This window comes from Adiantum capillus-veneris, chromosome 18, assembly GCF_014529385.1.
Source record: "Adiantum capillus-veneris isolate H3 chromosome 18, ASM1452938v2, whole genome shotgun sequence".
In the NCBI taxonomy this organism is placed as follows: Eukaryota; Viridiplantae; Streptophyta; class Polypodiopsida; order Polypodiales; family Pteridaceae; genus Adiantum; species Adiantum capillus-veneris.
In genome coordinates, this window is record NC_140948.1 from 131809034 (window position 1) to 131825614 (window position 16581).

The 16581-nt window shown below is 43.0% G+C and overlaps 2 protein-coding genes and 1 pseudogene across 5 annotated transcripts in view; 1 reads left to right on the top strand and 2 right to left on the bottom strand.

Moving 5' to 3' along the window:
- The window catches only part of LOC147436430 (uncharacterized), a 31483-nt gene extending 19032 nt beyond the window's left edge, over nucleotides 1–12451 (bottom strand). The window contains exons 1-8 of one of the 4 annotated variants that reach the window (XM_086489336.1): nucleotides 11667–12451; nucleotides 11398–11517; nucleotides 11241–11312; nucleotides 10727–11102; nucleotides 10374–10574; nucleotides 10234–10283; nucleotides 10085–10142; nucleotides 9804–9959 (exon numbers count right to left, since the gene is read on the bottom strand). In XM_086489336.1, coding sequence (XP_086345462.1) covers nucleotides 9804–9959; nucleotides 10085–10142; nucleotides 10234–10283; nucleotides 10374–10574; nucleotides 10727–11102; nucleotides 11241–11312; nucleotides 11398–11517; nucleotides 11667–12047 — 1414 coding nt within the window. In that variant the 5' untranslated portion in view covers nucleotides 12048–12451. Of the gene's footprint in view, nucleotides 1–9803; nucleotides 9960–10084; nucleotides 10143–10233; nucleotides 10284–10373; nucleotides 10575–10726; nucleotides 11106–11240; nucleotides 11313–11397; nucleotides 11518–11666 lie in introns of all 4 variants that reach the window. The other 3 variants (XM_086489334.1, XM_086489337.1, XM_086489335.1) reach the window with 3 other exon arrangements.
- LOC147436432 (uncharacterized) lies at nucleotides 4086–5319 on the bottom strand. Its single transcript, XM_086489338.1, has 3 exons — nucleotides 5035–5319; nucleotides 4770–4932; nucleotides 4086–4677 (listed from the first exon to the last, which is right to left on the bottom strand). Exons 2-3 carry the CDS (start codon nucleotides 4848–4850, stop codon nucleotides 4327–4329), a joined length of 432 nt encoding a protein of 143 aa, XP_086345464.1. The 5' UTR covers nucleotides 4851–4932; nucleotides 5035–5319; the 3' UTR covers nucleotides 4086–4326.
- Nucleotides 12452–14807: 2356 nt separating the features above from the next.
- On the top strand, nucleotides 14808–16581 carry LOC147436433 (uncharacterized; annotated as a pseudogene).

Consider the following 16581-nt stretch of genomic DNA (forward strand, 5'->3'; position numbering starts at 1 on the left):
TGAGCTTGACATTATTGGCATTAGTGATGTGAAACTTCAAATGCATAATGGCACTACTTTTGTGTTGCAGAATGTTAGACATGTGTCCAAACTTACAAAGAGCTTGCTTTCTATAGGGCAATTGGATGATCTTGAAAGAATGGGATTTATAAGCTTAGATTTCCTTTATATGGGTGAAAATAGGTCGAATGATATCCAAATATGATGAAGATTTGCTGGCAAGCTCTTAAAGATGTAATAAAAGTGATGGGGTTGTCAAAAATACTACATCATGTCAAATTAAGGGGTCTAGACATCATACGCGTATGATGTCTAGGTTGGCTTTTTTTTTTCTCAGACCGGATTTATAGCTTGCTCATGATTTCTACATCACTCTGATGTGTTCAGATTTGAATTTGGACAAGTGCTCATGTACCCAAGGCCATAAAAGGTATTTGTGGCCCTTGAATTTGAAAAATGAAGTGTATATTGACCCAAACATGCCATTCCATACCAAACATGGTGTAGAGGCTATTTGCGACATGATATTGAATTTTGGATAACAAAAATGCTGACTAGGTCACTATTTAGCACGTCTAGACATCATATGCGTATGATGTTTATTCTTGAAAAACTAAAATGTGAGCATGGGAATAGGATGTATATGCTATGTGCATGCCTTGTGTGAAGTTTCCCTAAGTTTGGAGCATTATTTTTAAGGATAAGACCATAATTTTCTCAAGGACTCCCACTTAGCGCTTTTTGACCAAATGGTGGCTTTATATGGTCCAATTTGTATGAAACTTGGTATGTGAGTTGTAATGAACATGATGAAGAGGCTGGTGTGGAAAAATCCTCTTGTGCATGTGTAAAAAGGCCCACCAGACATTATACACGTATGATGTCTGGGATGCAAAATTTAGGTTTCAATGCATTGGAAAGATCTGTGCTAGTGCCCTACGCCTTTTAGCTCTGGTTCAACTTTAAAATTCATTAGTTTAGCTTCCTATTTGGTACTTTGGACTCTAAAGTTGATTTCCGCTCTTGGACGATAGAGAGGGGGAACGGGGAACACACCCAGCACACAATAAAATGCCTCTCTATAGCTCAGGGTATCCACAACACCCCTAAACTCTCAGATAGCACCTTCAAATCGGCTAATTTGCACTAAACAGAACACCCTTTGTACACAAAACAATAATCTCTTGCCCTGCAAAACCACTACTTAGCACGAATGCACCCAAATGGCTCAACTCACTTTTCTCGAGTCACACAACACCCCGATTCTGCCCTCTCTCCACCACACTACACTCCGGGCACACACCTCCGCAGGCACCAACATGCACGCAAAGAGCAAGAGAAAAGGAAGGGGAGGGAGAGAAACGACACCCGAAAGTGGGGCAATGGATTAGTATTATTTAGAAGAGGGATAGTACAACCATTCTAGAGCTTCAATGGAAAGCTTCCACACAAAACACCTCCACAATTGGAGTCTACAGGCCTTCACAATGCAAAAAAGGGGAGGGAGAGAAACGACACCAAGAAGTGGGGCAATGGATTAGTATTATTTAGAAGAGGGATAGTACAACCATTCTAGAGCTTCAATGGAAAGCTTCCACACAAAACACCTCCACAATCGGAGTCTACAGGTCTTCACAATGCAAAAAAGCCCTTCAATTGGCCAAAAAGCCCTTACAAAATCGTGTGCACCCCCTTTTATAGGAGTGGCTAAGCCCAGAAAACGGAAAAATGGGTTCCTAATATGCTCGGACATTCATCTTTGAGCTCATTTTGGTATTTTTTTACATTGCTTACACTTGCTCTGCTTATTTTAGAAACCCTTGCATGGGCTTGCCACATCGGCAAGCTTCTATTCCCACTCTCTCTCTCTCTCTCACATGCTTCATACGACTCCTCCCCTGGCTTTGTCCGCTTTGAATTGCCCTCTTGGCCGCTCGTCTCGGCCGCCCACTTTGCCCTTTGGGTTCTCTTATCTCTCACCTGCACCCGGGGTGACACCTTCTCACACACAAGCCCCTCCCCGAGGCACTACTAGCAACCTCGCTAGTGGGGGGGCTCCTTTGACTTTGTACTCAAAAAAGGGGGGGGGGGGGGGGGGGGGGGGGGGGGGGGGGATGAGGGATCAGGCCCTTGAGGGGTGCCATATCATCAATGCCGCTAGCGGCCAACCGACCACTGCCGACTGTCAACACGCCGCCAAAATCGGCCAATGCCGCCACCCAGCTTCACCGAGCGCTCAACGGCCACCACTCCCACCTGCGCAACGTCCGCAGGGCAAGCTCCGTAGCCTCGGGGAGAGACAAGCCCTCTCTCCTTGATACTCTATTAGGGCTCACAGTTCAGGCTATAAAGCCTTCACGTTCCGCCTTGCTCTGCACATGTGGGCCTATTGACGGCCATGTGACAGCCCCTCATGCATTTGACCTCCCAAAGGCCTCAAGGACTCATTAAAAAATAATATTTTTTCCCCTCAATTTGAAGCTCTCCTAGTGAACTGCTCACAAGGCCGGTTGCCAAGTCGTAAAGTACTACCGGAAGTTCATCCTCTTGATTTCAATTCCTCCAATCCTTGCTCTCTTTCAACTTTCCGAGGCACACCAGTCGAGACTGCCAAAACTTGCAATAAACTATTTGGCACTACATTGGCACCCTTTGGACCTGTAATAACTCTCCGTCTGCGTATCTGATTGATGAGCAACGACTTCCTGCCAACCCCATATGAAGTGATCTACCTTCCAGAACATGGTCGAACCAAAATTGATGCCCGATGGCCTGATTCCCAATGCAGTTGGGCAAGCATATAACTGGACCTCGAAAAACCTTCATTTGCTAATATCTTTCTCATCAAAAAGACTAGCAAGCTCCATAAATCAAGCACTATGCATCCATCCATTAAAACCGCCTCGGACTACCTGGCACCACCTGCCCTGTCTGTCTCAGATTTGCAATACACTGCACCTTCCAACTCAAATAACTTGGGCTTTGTAGCTCCGTTTGACGAGCCTTCTGGACCTGCTCCTTAAACACTTCAAGCTCTACATTTCTAGGCAAAGAGACTTCAACTTGAACCTCTTTCATCTGCCACCCAAATTAGCCCTTCTTGGCCTATAAACTGCATCAGCCATACACATCCGCTACTACCTATCTACCCAAGATCTTTGTAACAGCTCATGTCCTTTGCCATGCTTCTGCTAGCCTGCACATACATGTCCATGCCATCTTCTATGGTTGACCAACTTTGGTTGCACCATCATTGCCCACCCCCTAGTTGAGCATTCATGCTCAACCAGAAAAGATTGTTATTTCACTACAAACTGCAAAGAGTGAGCACACTATGAGAAAACCCAAAAGAACTCGACTGTATGTACATAGTTTTATTCCTAGTGTATTAGAAGCCTGCTTAGGTTGGTTGCCCAACCCCCTCCATTAGAACCCGATGCACCACTGACACTAACTCCCTTTCGAAATAGAGCTTGAGACGCACACCATTTACCCTGTTCTTGAGAAAACGACCATCCATCCGCATGAGTAAATAAGTACCGTTGGAAAAAGCATGGTGGACCTTATAAGGCCCTGTCCACTTCTTTTTTAATTTCTTCTAAAAGGTGAAGTTCACCAGATGACCCTTCTCAATTAGCTTTTATGGAAAATGTTGGTTGAACTTTGCCCAAGGTGCAAAGGTACGTAAGGTACGGTACATATTCGGTACGTCCTGTACGTAGTACCGAATGGATTCAATTGTTAGGTACGTAAAATTCGTATGGTTTTTTTTTTTGGAAACCAAAAACCTACAATACAGTCTCTACTTGATAGTATATTCATAAGTACTACTCCAGAGTCCAGGGATGTTAGTTCAATGCTCTACAAACCAACTTCCAAGGCTTTCATAACAACACATCTGAGGCTTTCACACGAATACCGACGAGGGATGACTCCTAAGTCTTGACCATTGACCACTTGCTCGGTATGCAATATTCAAGAACAGATGCAGTTCAAAGCTTCAGTCTCTCTCAAATACAAATACCCATCCCATTTGAAATTTAATAACAAATCACATAAACGGTAAACCATAATCTCGATTCTCATAAAAATACCAAAATGATAGAATCCATAAAACAAAAAGTATATCCAATGATCCATAATAAACAAAGGTGGAACAAAGCACGAGTCCTAACTCAATAAAAAAGTAAACAAGGAAGCATGCTATGATGCTACCAGTCGCAAAGTACATACTACATGGCAATCAAGATACTCAAATATCCCTATCGGACTTTGAAGATGAAGAGCCATGTCTCCTTCTGTCAAGACATTGCTCTCCTCATCAAACTATGGCTCAACAATGGTGGGATCTCCTGAAGCACGTGCCTCCAGCAGCTCAACTGTGTCATCCTCCTCCGCAGTCAGAAAGAGACGCAATGCCTCATTCGCTCGACCACGACTACTACGCACATGCAGCTTGCCTCTACGAATGCTCTCTCGTCGTGCTCTCTCTGGATCTGCAACCTCCTGGCGAAGAGGGATGGCCAGGGCTCGTGCTCGTGATCTAGTGACCCACCGATCCACGCTCTCAAGCTCTTTATGAAGCTCTCGAAGAATCTCCTCCTGCTCATCTCTGATCCGAAAATCTATCTCTTGTGTAGTAGGGTCAGGAACCATCTTCACTTGAGCTGGATCTACCTGCTCAAAAGTATAAGTAGCCAAGTATTAACTTTAACATCGAGTCTCTCAAACTCTGACTCAAGTAGCACTGATCTATTATTAAAACTTACCTGCTTGGGTGACCCCAAAGCATGAAAACTACGCACGAGCTTCATGTTTTCTCGACAACATACCAACTTCTCCAATTGCATAGTGCTTAAGCGGCTTCGAATCTTCGTGTGATATGAGAGAGTAGGCGCTCCAATTGTGCTCACAAGCACTAGCTGAGCAATCCTATAAACATATGTCACATACACAAGATAAAAGAATAAATGAAAACCACGAAACACCCGAGCGTAGTACGCACTGCTTGGTTTATGTCAGAAATTAGAATACCTGTGAGAGAATACATAGTGCAAGATTGCACAATTTGGAAGCCTGGCTCTTCCATAGTTTTGCCACCAAGTGAGGGGAAGCTTGGTAGCTTCCTGCCTCAAAGACGATCCTCAAGAAAGACGGTCCCAGATGGTTCATGTAGCTTCTCATCTCATTGTCAAGGTCCAATTGCTCGTCCTCATTGGACATCCTGTCTAGGTACTCTGATCGCAAGTTGAGCAAACCGCTCTCTGTAAAAATCTCTGGAGTCTTGTAGAGAGGATGGAGGATAGCACCCATCCCATGAATAGGACGACTCATAAACGTCCATCTACTCTCCACAATAGCGAGGATGTCATCCCGCCTGCAATTCACAAGACTTCACAGCCAAGACTTGAAACAAATACAACATCCAACTTTCCAAGTACCAATTTTTCAAATGCATTGACTTACTGCTCCGATGTCACGAAGGTACATGCTGCTATGTGTTGCCTCATCTACATGAATAGATGATACACAAGGCCAAGAGTCAACCCCTCCATGTCTGTCACACGCAAGAGGACATAGAGAGGCTAGAGAGTCACTGCCAAAGAGTGCACCTCTACCCAAAAGCTCTCATCAAGCACTTTCCTCTGTATGTACTTGGTAGGCTCAGTCTGCGCAGCATCAACCGCTACTTAGGGTCCACAACTGTCTGCAACAGTGGATCCCTCAACCTATAAAGCCTCTGAAGTACTAGGTACATGTATGCAAACCTAGTCTTCGAGGAAAGCACCATGTCTAGTGTATTGTGACTCCTGAATATGGAAAGAGCTTGATGTTTCTTGCGGAAGAAAGTAGTCATCTTCGACGCACCAGAAACAATAGGCTGTACCCAAGTCAACTTGCCAATATCCTCCATGAGCAAGTCAAACCAATGTGCAACACATGGAGTTCAAACTACGCGAGGGAACTCCGCCTCAACCATCTCCCCCACGGCCTTGCAGTTAGATGCATTGTCTGTGTGACAACCTGCAAAATCAATGACCATTATATGACCAATATCTTGCTAGTTACAAACTATGGCCATTGGCTTCTAGAAAGTGTACATGTACAACATTATCCTTCTCGACCTCCTTGATGGTCTGCCAAATGTGCCCAAAAATAAACTCTACGAAAATACGCCCACCAGCCTTGCCCGCGTCCACAACCCGTATAAAGTATGTACCAAGGCAAGAGGAAACAAGGATGTTGATAATGTGGCATCTGCGAATATCACCCCACCCATCAGAGATGATAATACAACCAAACTGTTGCCACCCAGCTTTCATTGGGACCAATGCTCTGTCAATGATCTCTCACTGCTCATCTAACATTTTATTGTGCATCTTCTGATAACCCAAGCCACTCCAGGAATCTATGGTGCCGACTTGTGCAATGGCTCGGACCATTCACTTCCATTTCTCTGTCCGCAAGACAGTAAATGCAATGCACATAGAATACTCTTCCCTTTGTCAAACGCTTCTTGAGCTTCCTCATCCCATTGAAATCCACCTACTTGTTGAGCCCTCTTCTGCAGAGGATAAACATACTGAGACAACATCCAAAAAAAACGTGACATACATTTTAACTTATGCACGAATGATGCCAACCCTATCACACTCGTGGGAGGCTCCATTAGAACCAAAGCCTTCACTTTCTATGGATCCGCTTCTAAACCATTCTGTGACACCACATGGCCCAACAGTGAGCCCTGTTGGGTTCAACTGCCCTCTTGCCTCATACGGCCTTTGAAAGCATAGCTTCAACTTGGACAAGTGCTTCGCCCTAGAACTATACCAACCAATATCATCTATGAAAACTTTGATGGAACTTACCTAAGTATAGCCCAAACACTTTGTTCATCCAGTTTACAACCACGTGACTGTGGCAATGAAAGTATTTTGCAAACTCTTGGACTAAAGCAATGTGTTAGACTCCTAGATTGATCCATGCTTCTAGATTGGAGTAGTTATTATCAGTTGTCTACAAGATTGGGAATGATGGTCAACATGGATTGGCATAGTTTCTTCTGAAACTTTCATAGTCCAAACCCCAACGAAAGGGTTGTTAAGAATTTCGAGCTTCGTCCTATGTTGATGTGTATCTCCTCTATCGTACGGGGATGCATAGATGGCATAGAACCATGTAATAACATGTGAAAAAAGCACCCAAGGGATTTGGGTCCCATGGGGATCATTATGTTTGCAAACTATTGTACACTCACCAAGGCCACGGTCTCAAGGATTAAAGATCTCTTTGATTATCTACAATGGACTACAATTTTAGTACGAGTTGCCTTATCAAGTCCACACAAGCCCATATGACATACATAAGGCCACTCTTTTGTTAATCCAAGTATTTAGTGATGGCCTTTGAATTGACAAACACTTTAATTGCATTCAAGGGGACGACGGATTATTTCTTTATAGAAAGAATAGAGCTCAGTTAGGAGAACTAATGACGATAGAATAGTTCAAGTTAAGTCCTCAAGATAACGCACTTGTAAACCGATTTCTCAAGTATTGGTATAAAGAGCCTTTTTTTGTGGCAAGAAGAGTGAGTTCTTGAATGAGTTTACGCTAGCTACTTAGATCATCATATCATATCTGGGTATGTCATTTGAGTACATTTGAAGTGTTTCAAAGAAATGGAAGAATAGTCTCAACCAAAGAATGATTGAGATCTTATAGGCCTTCTAAACACTTCAAAGTTCAAAGTGTATTCATCGAGATGTTTATTTGCTATTGCGAGTAGGTCACAGGTCTTCTTAATCTCGAGAAATTAAAATTTTTTTCAATACATCTCGAGTACATGACGGAAGGGTGAGTTTAAGAAATGGAAAGACCATGGAGGTGGAAAGTCAAAAGATTTTTTGGGTGCATAGAAATAGAGATGGTTGAATGCACTTTATACATTTATGTTTTCCTTGATTTTCTTTCAGGTAGAGTTTTCATTAGAGCCATTAGGATTCCACTTCACAACCTACGTACTAATATGAGCTTTTCGTATGCCTATGTTTATTAGAGAAAAGCTAGGAAATACCTTCAGTACCTTGACGGTCTGCCTCTGCCCTGAGATAGCGTGCACAAGAGTGGTCCGCAAAAGGCTAAGACGTGTAGAATACTGTTCTGTTCTGCTTAATAGATAGAACGGACAATAAGGTGTCATTTTTCCAGTCAGCAGTCAGCACGTCTCTCTTTTCCGCCTCCTTTCTTAGTTTAAAGTTAGGCCTAGAGATAGAGTGAATGATTTGAGGACTCAAGCTCCAATGGCCGGTACCTCTGGAACTATACATAAGAGAGGAAGAACCTTTACAAATGGCAAGCATTTTTCCCACCTCCGCATGCAGAGTGCACTCCATTTGCAACCAGCCCAACGACTCTGATATCTCCATCTATACTGGGAGGCCGCCTCTCTCTCTCTCTTTCTCAGCAGTCAGCACGTCTCTCTTTTCCTTTCTTAGTTTAAAGTTAGGCCTAGAGATAGAGTGAATGATTTGAGGACTCAAGCTCCAATGGCTGGTACCTCTGGAACTATACATAAGAGAGGACGAACCTTTACAAATGGCAAGCATTTTTCCCACCTCCGCATGCAGAGTTCACTCCATTTGCAACCAGCCCAACGACTCTGATATCTCCATCTATACTGGGAGGCCGCCTCTCTCTCTCTCTCTCTTTCTCTTTCTCGCACTCTCTCTTTCGTTGTGTGATCGCTAAGCAGCCAGAGGCACAAGTTACACCATCCGGATCAAGGAGCAAGCGCCATGTGTCAAGGCAGAATCACTCCCCCTTTTATAATAATAAGTATAATAATATAATATAATAGTATAGATAATCTATCTATCTAATTATCTATAATATTATTATAGAATAGCTAGATAGATTATCTATACTGGGGGAGGGAATTCCGGCTCTCCCCCCCCCCCTCGCCACGCGTCAAAAGCTCAATCATCTGACGTGCGTCGCTTGCAGCTTCCGAGAACTCAGTGACGTAGGTAGAGAGAGAGAGAGAGAGAGAGAGAGAGAGAGAGAGGCAACGAAGCCACCAGCTATACTAGTTATATTATAATAGGGGGAGGGATCGCCCAACCCCCCCCCCCCCCCCACGTGGCAATAGCTCCTCACTTCGGCAATCTAGCAGACAGAGAGAGAGAGAGAGAGAGAGAGAGAGAGAGAGAGAGAGGTGTCTTTGCTATCTAGTTTGGAGAGAGAAAAAAGGGGCCTTCAAGGCCGCTGGCCGTACTAGTATATATAAATATAAGGTAAAACATCTACAAAATTAGCTGATGAAAATGCACGGGCAGCTACACCCACACAACTGCTTTCAAATCTAGGCTTCTCTGTTCTTGGCTTGTGAACCTCAAAACAGAAGCTTGTGTATTGTAGACTTGGCTCGGAAAGGTCTAAATGAGTGCTTCCTTACAAGCCTTCAAAGCTTTGTATTATAGAGTAGCTTCCACCGATGCCGAACTCAAAGGTTGACCAACTGCTAGACTATGCCTATATCTGTTTTCTCTTCATCCAGACTGAAATTTTGTATGATAAGATGAACATAAAAGATTTAAACTGGCCACGAACTCAGATTCATGACAGGTTAAGCTGAGATCATGGTTGCGATGACACTCTACTATATGCCATAGATCTAATTTACACAAGGACCCCATCCGAGATATTCCGATATTGCATCATTGCAATGCTAAGAAACTCAAGACTGTCTTCCATTGTGCACTGGCCTCCGATTTTGAGTGCGTAACAAGAGTCGTGAGATACCTTCTGTCCATAGCCGATGATCCATTTCGTTCTTGCACTCCAACTCCATAACCCCATGGTCCGTTTTGATGCCAAAGTACCGCCTTTGCTCTGCCCCATCTAAAAGATCTCTTCCAGGCCAAGCAGGAATTTCCACGATCACATCTTGAACCATGCCTGCTCGAAGACGAATGTCGTCAGTTTAGTACAGCTAGCATACAACCACTCAAAACACAAGAACAAACGACGAACTCAAAACACAAGAACAAACGACGAAGAAGAGATGCTTGCTTGACACTCACGCTTTTTGCTCTTGGTGATAGTGCCACCCATGTATTTGCTCTGAGACTTAACAACCACCTATTTATTAATCAAAGTCACTGATTAGCAATTTAGCATGTCGCCGAAGGTGGCAAATATGCTTAAATAATGAAAAAGCTCCACAAATCACCTGAGAATTCTTGTCTACATAGACAAAAAGTATTCTCCAATGCAACTCCCCTGCCATAGCCACAGAAAGCATGCACGGTCTTAGCAAACTATTCCAAACTGTCAATTTTGATCGACAGGACCTGCCATAGCAGTCCTTACCTTTCCTTGTTCGCTTGAGGAACTCGCATCCTCTTCCCAAAAAGTCCTGGCCACAAAGCTCAGCTTCAATGCCATCTTCAGAGGCCAGGTCACCGCTGCAATTCGAGTTGTTGCTGCTGCCTCTTTCGTATGGGATGACCGTCGCATGACTGATGCTACTACGAGAAGCACGTGCTTTCAGGGTTTCAGCCGCTCGCAATGCTGCAGCCCAAAATAGAGGAAAACATCAATCAGCAATGTGGCCTGAAAATCCAATTTCTTGACTTACATATAGTCTCATCTGACCAATGCTGCGCGTTCAAGGTAGGGCTTTATCATAGCCCTTGTTCTATGCAGTAAAACACTCAATGTACCTGTGGCAGCAGCTGCTGTTAGTGTCATTACATCTCCGGGTGTTTTCACACTAACAGCAGAGCTTACAACTGATGATATCTGCTCTCTGTTTGCTCCCAAGCTCTCCGCAACCTCGACACATTGTGCTGCCACAAGTGCAGCTGCGGAGGCAACAGCCACACTTGTCTTATTCTGGGTTTCTTCACATGAGGTGGTGGCAGTTGAAGCTGCAATGGCAGCCAAAGCTGCGGCTACACCGGCAACCGACATAGCAGCATGCACCTGAGAATTCTGCACGCGAAGAGTCTCCTTCTTTCTTTCCTTCATGTCCTTGAGCCACTTCTTGACTGACATTCCTCGGACGGGTGGCTTAGCTCCACTGAAGCTCCGGCAAAACTGCTGAATACCAAAAAAACTGGTAAGGTATGCAGAAGGTAGAATGTCAGATATCCAAAATTTGCAATGAATTATCAGGTTGGTAGTGAGGGGCAGGGTGCAAGAGCTGAATATGGATGGGGCATTCAAATGTAATACCTTGTTATTATGGAGGCAATCCATTGAGCCAGCATCTGCATTCATTGTCTGATGCAGCAAGAGCCAGGTCTGCTACAAACCAATACCTTTCTATACATCAATAAAACACTCGCAAAGCACGATGCTTGCAAAAGTTCTCAAGAAGCAACACACTTACAGATAGATCATCAACTTGTCTTGGAGACGCTGGAGGGCTTCCGCCAGCAAGCGTAGCACCCACAAAGCTCATGGGGCCATTGCTGTACGAGTTTCTTCTGGAAGTAAAGGGCGAGATATCCTGCTTACAAGAAAGGAAGCAATGAACAGAAAACTAGAGGGAGAGTGTGCATAGCTCATGAAAGGCCATGTGCAAATGGAACAGCACCATGTCCTACACAGCCCGCACCTACCATATCGAGAATTACAGTAGTTATTCTAACACCTTACCGATTGTGACATAATTCTCTCCAAGACCATCTGGGCTGTCATAGCTGATGCAAATGTGAGTGGTGCTGTTACGAGATTGGCCTTTTCCCCTGCAGGCTTGTCGCTGCCTTGTAATCTTCGCCGGGTATCTATTGGATTCAAGGCTTTTGCAACTTCCAGTGCAGAGATGCCCCAGGACCTTGACAGAAACTCCATGGGCTCTTGCGGAGTCTCTGGCGGAAGTTGGGGCGGCACAGTGAGCGGCAAGCACATGGGAGTGTCCTCTTCGATGTTCTCGAGGGGCAGCGAAGACAAGCTGCTCCGAGGGAAGACGATAACTGCCTCGGCACAGTTGCTACATTCTTGGAGAGCAGCAGCTGGGCTGCATTGCCCAGGCTTCATCCCTGTGGCTGTCCAAGTGGAGAAATCGACAGAAGGTTAAACAAATGGAGACTTGCCAATGAAGCAAGTCAAGCGGGAGAACAGATTGAAAGAATGCAGAATGCAGGAGCCTATGATGTGTGAATTGTCTGACAGGAATGCAATTACACATACATAGTACTTATACTTATTAAACATAAATAAAATACTCAGACTTGACAAGTACAAGTGGAGGAGGAGGACTCTCAGCGGGGAGGGGCGCTTGGGACAGTGGGAGCCTGGGACTGATCTGGGAGGGCGAAGAGACAAAGGGGGATGAGAGCCGGAGGGCTAAATATGAAGGGCGGGGCAAAGGGGTCCAGAGACTTCCCCCATGGGCCATGGGTAGTACTCTTACAGACTGCAGTCCGCGTGAAGATTTTCACGATATTACTCTCTGACCAAATTGCACGCGAGCCGCTTGTGCTGCCAGGGCCCAGGTGGTTCTTCAACTTTTATTTTCCCAAGCTCCATCATCCATGCCGCACTTTCGCTTCCTTCCAGGCTTCGTGCCCTGCAGCCCTGGCGCCGTGGTCTGCTGCCTGCCCCACAGCGCGGCGGCGACACCTTCCTCTCCGTGCTTGTCATCTTGTCGCCTCCCTCTGGGGCTGGGGCTCTGCCTACCTTTGCTAATCGACAGGGAATACTTTCCCGATAGATCCTCGATTTTGAGTTCATTTGTGGCTTTGGAGTCGGGACCAGTGTTCGGGAAAAATGTGTCTCAGCTTAATAAGCTCCCTGTTGGGAAAATGGTTTTGCCCGTTGGAGTGGTGCCAAAAGGGCAGGTCGTCAAGGTGGAAATTGGGCCCAAAGGGAAACGTGCCTTAAGGTTGGGCAAGAAAGGGGAAAATCTCCTAATGGAAATATCCATAAAAAAGATTAGTGCCGTTTAATAACCAAGTGAAGAGGAACTGAATAAATAAATATATATATATATATATATATATATATATATATATATATATATATATATATATATATATGTATATATAAAATAGAGAAGTTAGAAGTTAGATTCTAGAACCTTATGTATTTACTAAGTTATGTTACATGTATAATGTATGTGCCATGTGGACCTCGCTCGGGGGTCACTTCCAAGTTCCAACTTTGAACTGGTGTTCTCACTTGTATATACAAGTCACGACTCCAGGGCATTGCAAATTGCAGCTTCGATCTCTCCAGACTTCGACTGCAGACGGCGTCAATCTCTCCAGAATCCACTGATCGTTTGTCAAGGTATTTTTTTAATTATAAACCTTAAAGCCATAAACAATATTAAGTATCACTGTTTAACTCAATATTTTACACTCAATATTTTACACATTGTTTAAACTTTAACTATGTCAATACTCAAGACTCAAAACCTAAAGGTATTTTATTTTAAACTTAAAGCCATACATATTATAAAACATCAATGTTTAAGTCAATTTTTTACACATTATTTAAACTTTAACTCAAGGCCTTATAGATTTAGCTTCGCTTGCAACCCACGAAGTAGTTAATGGACTTGACCGGTGCTCGAAAAAAACCTAGGTTTAGTGTAATCTCACCTACAAATGCCATGATTTACCTCAAAATGTTAGATTTGAAGATAAGAACTTAAAATTTTTAAAGAAAGTTAATCGTAATCTAGTGTAAAAATCTTCAAGTTTACTCAATTTACCTATAAAATTTTTCATATGTAGGTTTGACAAGTTTTGGAGATAAAGATTTTTAAGCACTAGTAATGGTCAACAATTAGGGTGTAGCTTGGTGTGCTAGCTACAGTGCTACCCCTATGTTCATACCCCATCTTTTGACTACCCCTATGTTCATACCCCATCTTTGAGGTCTTTTGGGATTGTTCCAAAAATGTTGAAAACTTCTCAATGCTACTCAACTACATAGTTTTATCTTGGTTAGCTCTAGCGTGACATATCCCTTTTGGAGGTCCTGGGATAGTTTCAATCACTAAGCTATTAATCAGTTTACACTTTTTGAGAATGTGAGGGGGTATGGTAAAGGGGTTATCTTTGTCTAAATTGAAGAGATGCATTGTAGCTACTAACTAGCCTTTTTTTCAAGTGCACACTTAAAAAATAAATATATTGGCACTTAGTAAAATGGTGTAGGGTGAGTGAGGAGGATATTATGTTTATACAAAAGGCATAGTTTTATTAGTTGATTAAGGGTAAATACACTAGAGTATGGCCTCTTTTTCTTTCACCAAACTAGTTCTTCTTCTTAGAAGTGTAAGCTTTTGCTTAAAAGCTTTTATTGGAGTTTGAACATATTCACTTAAACTTAGCAACTTGTTGAATGCTACTAAAATCTTATTTGTTTGTCTTCTAAAATAGTGTCATGGAACGCAAAAGTCATCAACGTTCTTTAGAACAATACGGCACCTTGACAAAGATAGCTTCAAAAAGACCACGAGTTGCGGAGGAAACCGATAAGATACCTACTACCATTGTTATTGATGTTGATGATGAGAATGCAAGAGATACTAGTGTGGAGTCGGATAAGAAAAAGGTGCGTAGAAAGCTTTGGCAAGATGAGTGGTTAGATCGGTTTAAACCTTGGCTTGTATATGATGACAAGAAGGTGAGGCTTTTTTGCACATATTGTATGAACTATCCACATGCTAAATCTAGTTACTCCAAGAAAGGTTCTAGGAATTTTAAAACAAGTAATCTTCTTAGCCATGCTCGCACACAATGCCATAGGGATGCAAGGAATGCACAAGTGTTTGCAAAACCGACCATGCAAAAGGGTTTGAAAAAAATGCATTCAACTCAAGAGGAGTCATTGCTCAATTTGTTCAAAACGGCTTACTTTATTGGTAGAAATAACTTGTCATTTGCAGTGTATCCTTCTTTGCTTGCTCTAATGAAGGATTTTGATGTTAAGTCTATGACAAGCCTTTACAATGATGATAAGGCTTGCTCGGAGATGGTGCAATGTATTGCACAATCCATAATGCAAGAGACCATAGAAAAAGTCAAACATAGTCCATGGTTTGGTGTGATGGTGGATGAGTCCACGATATTTCCATTCACCACCACATGGTTATGTACCTTTCTTATTTAGAAGAGGGATCAATGCCTTGTAATGCATTTTATGGTATTATTCGCACCACGGATAGCACGGAAAAGGGGATCTTTACCATCATGCTTGAGCTAGAAAGATCTAATTTAGACCTCTCTAGGTTGATTGCCTTTGGTTCCGATGGGTGCAACACAATGGTTGGTAGGAAAAAGGGAGTAGCCACACTAATGAAGAATGTAAATCCAATGTTAACCGCTATACATTGTGTGGCACACCGCACAAATTTAGCCACATGTGATACTAGTAAGAAGATTGCATATGCAAAGAAAATAGATGTACTTGTGAATGCAATAGCCAAGTAGTTCTAATCGAAGGGATGCTTTGAATGACCTACAAGAGGAATTTGATTGCGAAACAATTAAAATGCAACGTATCTTTGAGATACGATGGCTTAGTCGTCATGCATGCATAACAAAGATATGCAAGTCATTAGATGCATTGCTTGTGGCTTTGGAGAAAGAACGCAAAGATTTGTATGATGTTTTAAGCACTTTTGAATGCATTTATGCTCTACATTTTCTTGCCAACATCTTGCAAAAGGTAACGGATTTAAGCTTGAGATTCCAAAAGGACTATGTGGATGTGACCACCATCCATGGGATAGTCAAAAGTACAATCCTTTGTATCAAGGATGAGTATTTGGATGAACGTGAGCTAGATTTGAATGCGGCTCAAAGGGGCATTGGTGGATACCCTATTATGCCGGATTATGGTGCTACAAATGGGTATATGTATGCTTTGCGGACCTCCTTGAAAGGAGACATGTTTTTTGGGCAAAAAATCATGAGAGATGTTGAAGGTGTGGATTTGCAAAATGCTTTAGACTTTCAATTCAAGTATGCAAAAAAGTTGTGTGAATCCCTTGAAAAGCGCTTTGTTGATAATTCCACTTTGCATGCAATCAAAATATTGGTTCCGGCTCAACACCCTATGCATGAGAGATTACTCAAGGAGTATGGAAATGATGAATGTGATACAATTTCTTTATTTTATGGTATTGCCAAAAGGGTTGCTAATATGTTCTTTGCTCCTATTATTGATGGGGAGGCTTTCAAGGTTGAGTTTAGAAATTTCAAACGCCAAGCGGGTATTGATTTTGCTAAAATGAGCCTCATGGAAGTGACTTCATTGCTTGCAAATAATGCCATTTGGAAGGATGTTTTTCCTAACATCTTGAAGGTTTGCCAAATTGCTCTCGTGCAATGTTGTAGCATTGCAATTTGTGAGCGGGGATTTAGTGCCTGCACAAAGATTAAAAACAAATGGCGGAATCGATTAGAGATAGAGAGCTTGAATGCATTGATGGTGATTTCCATTGAAGGTAGAGATGAGTTTGACTTCTCTAATGCAATGGAGATTTGGAAAAGTGGGACAAGTAGGCACCTCTTCACTCAAGAGGGGATCTCAACCATTGATGTTTGATGCATGA